Source organism: Mus caroli, chromosome 12, assembly GCF_900094665.2.
Source record: "Mus caroli chromosome 12, CAROLI_EIJ_v1.1, whole genome shotgun sequence".
In the NCBI taxonomy this organism is placed as follows: domain Eukaryota; kingdom Metazoa; phylum Chordata; class Mammalia; order Rodentia; family Muridae; genus Mus; species Mus caroli.
Genome location: NC_034581.1, coordinates 50,211,472 through 50,217,927, shown reverse-complemented (window position 1 = coordinate 50,217,927; position 6,456 = coordinate 50,211,472). Strand labels below are relative to the sequence as shown.

Below are 6,456 nucleotides of genomic sequence, written 5' to 3'. Positions count from 1 at the left end.
AAAAAAAAAAAAAAAAGACAGCCTCTTCTACATATGGAGTCCCAAGCCAGCCAGAGATACACAGTGAGATCCTGTATCCAAAATAACAAAAACCTATATGAAATGCTTCACACATTTTTGTCATCCTTGCACAGGGCCATGCTAATTTCTGTATCGTTTCAATTTTTGTATGTGTGCTGCTGAAGAGAGTACCTAATGAAGAGTGTGTGTTTGGTTTTTTGGGGGTTTTTTGTTTTTCATTTGGGGGGAGTTGGTTGTTTTGTTTGGTTAGTTTGGGGTGGTTGGTTTTTGTTTTGGTTTTTTGAGACAGGGTTTCTCTGTGTAGCCCTAGCTGTCCCAGAACTAGCTCTATATAGATCAAGCTGGCCTCCAACTCACAGAGATCTGCCTGCCTCTGTCCCTCACCCCACCCCCCATCTCCAGAGTGCTGGGATTAAAGGTGTGAGCTACCACACCTGGCTTTATTTTAATGTATTTATTCTTTAAAATTCTGCAGAGAAGGGGCTGGTAAGATGGCACAATAGATAAAAGTGCATGCTTACAAGCTTGACAACCTTGGTTGGATTCCTGAAACCTACACATGAGAAAACAACTGAAAGTTGTTCTCTGACCTCCACACATGCTGTATTGCACAGGCACACGCACACACACACACACACACACACACTATATATATATATATATATATATATATATATATATATATATATATATATATATATATATATATAAAGTAGTAAGTCCCTTTCTAAAAATTCTGTAATTTTTTTTCTGGCTGCTGTCAAAACTTAACCTGAAATGAGAAGAATGTATGGATTCACACAAGGGATTTAAACACCTGAATTCACACGTGAACCATGTTATACCCTAGATTTCACTGGACCACTTAAGATATTTTTCATAGCCCTATCTGGCCTGGAACTCCCAGAAATCAGGCATTTGCCTCCTGAGTGTGGAGGTTTGAATGTGTACCCACACCCTGTCATGATATGCTTTCTTCAAAATGTGCTTTAAGAGCTGCTAGAGAATTGCTTAGTTGGATTTGTTTGGGTTTTTTTTAGAGTATCTTTAGTAAAATTGAGTAAGAACCCTAAAAACCTTTTTGGAAATTTTTAAATTAAAAAGGAAATTAAGAGTACTTGGCCCCGATTTCTACATCTTTCAGAATAAGTTAGGTGGGCTGAGGCGATAGCTCAGCCTACAGTGCTTAGAACCCAGGCACCCAAGCCTTGGCACTAGGAGTTCGGAAGCCATGTAATGTGGCATGGGAGGTGGGGAGGCAGCCCACAGGACCAACACAATGCATCCCAAGTCAGCCAGCCACCACATGCTGTGTCAGAGAGCCAAGGTTTGACTTAAAGACCCTGATTCCAGCATAAGCCGCCACATGCACCTGTGCACACACGTGTAGGCCCGCAGCCATACACTGACACCACATACACTTGAAGGGCAAAAACCTCACTGTAAGGCTTGGCTTGTATTTCTGTAACAGGTTTAACATAATCAATATTTTGCTTTGATACTACCTAAAATTTCTTACTTATTCAGAGTCATCTCCTGTACCACTGAATCGAAGAAGTTCTGGCAGGCAAGGAGGTGTCCATGAACTGTCTGCCTTTGAACAACTTGTCGTGGAACTGGTACGGCACGATGATAGCTGGCCCTTTTTGAAACTGGTTTCTAAAATCCAGGTAATAATATTAATATGACTAGACTTTATAAACTATGCTTATATTACCTGATTTACATTTACATGATGTAGTCTGTATGGAAACGTTGATAAGTGATTGAGCTGCCATGTGCTGGGACTTGAACCCGGGTCCTTTGGAAAAGCAGCTGGTGCTCTTTATTTACCAGGTCATATTAGCTTCTACTTTGAAGGATTAATTAATATAGAATAACATCTTAAAATTAGATTGTTTTGTGTGTGAGAGCACACACTCCACCAGTTGAGTGATGAAGACAGGACCCCACCTTAAGTTAGGAACAGGTAATCAGTAGCAGTCTTAATAGCAAGTGCCTTTACCTACCCCTACCCCCGAAACAGCCCAGTCTAGCCTAAGGCTTTCTCTGTAGCTGAAGATTGCCATGAATTCCAGCTTTTTTTTTTTTTTTTTTTTTTTTTTTTTTTTTTTTTTTTTTTTTTTTTTTTTTTTTTTTTTTTTCGTTTTTCAAGACAGGGTTTCTCTGTGCAGTCCTGGCTGTCCTGGAACTCACTCTGTAGACCAGGCTGGCCTCGAACTCAGAAATCCGCCTGCCTCTGCCTCCCGAGTGCTGGGATTAAAGGCGTGCGCCACCATGCCCGGCTTATTTTTTTATAGATGGTTTTTGTCATCATTTAAGTAAACATTGTCACATTCTATTCATTACTATAGATGCAATAATGCTCACTAATAAATATTATGGAGATATATATATATATATCAGGTTTTTTCCTTTCATAATAAATTACATGTATGATGGTATTAAATGGGCTTCTACATCATTATAATGACTCAAAATATGTGACATAGTTTAATGGAATAATAGTATTCAGAATTGATATTAAGTTGTTTTTCCGGTATAAAATTAATTTAACCATATATGTCCAATAATTTCTTTGTACTATGAAATACCTTATTATTTTACAGGTCCCAGACTACTATGACATCATTAAGAAGCCCATTGCCTTAAATATAATTCGAGAAAAAGTAAATAAATGTGAATATAAATTAGCATGTGAGTAACCTATCTTTTCCTTTTTAGTGCTTTTAAGAGATGTTGCTATTTTTATTTTGTTTTAAATGAGGTACATTAGTATAGGTGCTGTTTGGCAGCCCAGGAGGTCCCTCAAATGCTTATTAGTACATACTGAGGTGAAAGATGGGCGGGTTAAGTATGGATTGGTTAAAGAGGTTAAGTAGTTAAGAGGCATTCTGTAGAGTCTGGTCTTAGTGGAAGAAGATTTTGGTTTTAATGCAATGATTAACCATAGGCCTCATGGGAATCTGGGCAAGGCCTCTGTCTCTGCAGCTGAGAGCTGTGTAAACAGGAGGGTCTCCAAAACAGTTTAAAACATTTATAATTGAACAGCTTTAAGCTCAAGCTCTGTTAACTTGTTTCAGTCTCTTTTCTGACTTCCCTTTTCTTAATGAGCTTTCCGGTGTACAAACAAAACTTTTTGTTGTTGTTGTTTTTCTCTCCAGCTGAGTTTATTGATGATATTGAGTTAATGTTTTCAAACTGCTTTGAATACAACCCTCGGAACACAAGTGAAGCAAAAGCTGGAACTCGGCTTCAAGCATTTTTTCATATTCAAGCTCAAAAGCTTGGACTCCACGTCTCACCCAGTACTGTGGACCAGGTTAGCACGCCACTAGCTGCAAAGAAGTCACGGATCTAATTTTGTCCTTCTAAAGGCTATACGTGAAGAAAAACATAAATCGTTCATGAAAATGGAACATTAAATCATGCTCTAAAGCAGATACGTGTATAAAGCAATAACAGCTGGTTGACCACATCCAAGTGTGGCCTGCACTATATTCTCAATTTACTATTAAGCACTCAGGAGAATGTAGGAAAGATTTCCTTTGCTACAGTTTTTGTTCAGTATCTACTAAGTTTTATAGCTGTATTGGGTACAGTCCTGGTTTACAGAGGCTTTTGTGCATTTTGAGATCATTCATGTGTTCAGGTATCCTGGAAAATAATTTTTCAACTATGATTTATTTTGTCATTGAGCTTTAGGAGTTTCGGTCATAAGGAGGCTTTGTCTCCACAGTAGCTCTTGTAGACCACAGCTTAGAGAATGTGTCTTAAGGCTGTTTCATGAGCACATGGTTTCAACACTACACATGAATGAATCCAAGTCTCTAGCTCTGACGTGCCGTAGCCAGTGCCGACTGAATTTATTAACTAGATATTTATTTAGCATTCAAAGTCATTTGTGAATTTGTTTTGTATTTATAAAATTTATACTTGGAAGAATGTTCTTTAATTTTTTAAACATTTTACTATGTTTCTGTTTTATTTCTTGACCAGTCTTAATGATTTAAAAATAAAAATGCCACTCTAACAGTTCTGTTTTACAAACGATAAGTTTCTGTGTACAACTTTTCTAAGTGTGCAAATAAAATGATACATTTTTTTCAAGTTTTCTGAATTCTGAAGTTTTTGCAAATTAAAATCAGACTTTTGTCTGTTTATACATACAGATCATAAAAGCCATACAGTGTTTCATTGTCTGGGTAGAAGATGCCTCCAGTTGGTGGCAGTGATATTCTTGCACAGATTCACACTAGAAGGAGAGAAGCGTGTTGAATCCTGAGATTGCAGACATGTATCACTGTGCCTGATTCCAAATACATCCTTGATTTCAATGGTCTTTGTGGTGCAGGCCTGTAATCTTAGCATTCAATAAGCCTAAAGCAAGAGGATCACAAGTTCACGGCCAGCCTGCCTGGGCTACACAGTGAGAAGCTGCCGATGGTAGTTTGAATGTAAATGTTGCCCATGGGCTCTGTCTTGGAACACTAGGTCCAAGTGGCTTCTTGGAGAGGCTTAAGAAATGTGACCTCAGCTGGGCGATGGTGGTGCGCACCTTTAATCCCAGCATCCCAGAGGCAGAGGCAGGCAGATCTCTGAGTTCAAGGCAAGTGTCGTCTACAGAGTCAATTCTGGACATTGAGGGATACACAGAGAAATCCTTTCTCAAAAAAAAAAAAAAAAAGAGGAGGAAGAAAGGAAAGAAAATGTGGCCTTGGTAGAGGAAGTGAATGAATCACCAAGGCTCTAAGTCTTTGCCTTACTCCCAGTTTGTTCCCCTGCTTCAAATGCTCTCAGTTTCCTATGCCTGCTGCCAAAGTCACGGTTGATCCCAAATAACCTCTCATATCAATTGCCTTGGTCATGGTGTTAAATCACAGCAAGAGGAAAGTAACTACTGACACGTTGACTTTGTAATTGATTACTATTGCAACGAATGCGGGATGGAAGGAAGCCAAAGTTGATAGTCTTTGTACCTGATAACTGTGAAATGCCTTTTGTATTAAATAAACCAATTCTGCACGATTTCTTGGTTCATCTCTCCATTTTTCAGAAGAGGTTAAAACTCAGGTCATTTTTTTTTTAATTCAGTCAGGTACCTTCAGGAAGATGTGAATACAGTTTTATTTTTGTGGAGAGCATAAAAGATCAAATAGAAGAAATCCATTATATGTGTTCAGGTCCATTCAGGTCTCACTTTCTAGGAAGTTACAAAACAATGGCTGGCATGGAGTCATGATCTTGTTTTTCATTTTGTACCCCAGTCTCCTTTCAAGCACTAGAGACCAAACTTGGGCCTTAAATGTGCCAAGCAAGCAGCACTGAGCTCCATCCCAGACCCCTGTCTGCCTTGTTAATTGGTAGTTGTAGGGTGCAGCTGTGTAGCAGTTTTACCTAGTGTTGTCAACGTATGCTGAAGTGAGAATCCTGGAAAGGAGCTGGCCTCTGAGCTGCGGGCTCCAGGGTCCTCATATAATGTCTAGGCATATGCAGAAATGTGAGAACAACATTGGGGTGATTGTGTCTCTGTCTTACTCTATGTATGGACACGAGTTTCAGCGTGGATGGAGGTCAGAGGACAATGCTAGGGAATGGGTTCCAGAGACTGAATTCAGGATTGCTTGCAAGTACTCTTACCCTTCAAACCACCTCACTGGCCCTGTTTGTTATTTGAGACAAAGTCTTACTCTTCAGCCGCGGTTGTCCTGGAATTTACTGTGTGTAGCCCAAGTAGGTCTCAAATTCATGGCAAGTCTCCTACCTCCGCCTCCTGAGCGCCAAGATCATAGGAGTACGTCGTCAGACCTAGCAGGAAGCAGAAGCTTAAGACACATAAAGCTTTGTCGGTACCAGTTCTGCCAATATAGATTTGTTCTCTAACTCACTGCCAGGGTTAAGAATAGTCTACCTTTCTTAGAGAAAGAAGTGGAAGCTAATGTTCGCTTGCACACCCTGAATACATTCATCTCAGAAAAATGGCAGACTGCTTCAATAAGTAACAGCCTGAGGAAGGTTACACTTAACCTGCATCCCACAGTAGCCATTTGTGCTTGCCATTCAAGAGAACATGCGGTAAAGTAGAGCAGAAAGCAAATGCGGGGCCATCAGTATGCAAGTCATGGAAATGCGTTAGCATGTTAGATGACATGTAAACACTAATTACATCACTGTTTTTCTTGGTAACAATTTTGTCTTGGAAGATAACAAATTTGCTACCAAAAGGTGTTTGAGAAGACGCCTAGAATATGAATAAACAAACATCTGTAAATTGAAAAGTTGCAGACCGATGATGGGAAGACTCAGTGGGGAAGTGCTTGCCTCTGCACAGTGGCCTGAGTTTAATCTCTAGATCATAAGAGAACCAATTCCAAAAGGCCGTCCTCCACAAGTGCATCGTGATCACGGAGTGGTTTTAAAGGAAGCTTGTGAGGC

The 6,456-nt window shown here is 39.7% G+C and overlaps 1 protein-coding gene and 1 pseudogene across 5 annotated transcripts in view; one reads left to right on the top strand and one right to left on the bottom strand.

Moving 5' to 3' along the window:
• The window catches only part of Baz1a (bromodomain adjacent to zinc finger domain 1A), a 124,308-nt gene extending 119,600 nt beyond the window's left edge, over positions 1-4,708 (top strand). For all 5 annotated transcript variants that reach the window (XM_021179125.2, XM_029484732.1, XM_021179127.2 and 2 more), the window contains 3 exons: positions 1,549-1,691; positions 2,631-2,718; positions 3,186-4,708. In XM_021179125.2, coding sequence (XP_021034784.1) covers positions 1,549-1,691; positions 2,631-2,718; positions 3,186-3,382 — 428 coding nt within the window. In that variant the 3' untranslated portion in view covers positions 3,383-4,708. The remainder of the gene's footprint in view (positions 1-1,548; positions 1,692-2,630; positions 2,719-3,185) is intronic.
• LOC115032922 lies at positions 92-192 on the bottom strand (annotated as a pseudogene).
• Positions 4,709-6,456: the final 1,748 nt, after the last annotated feature.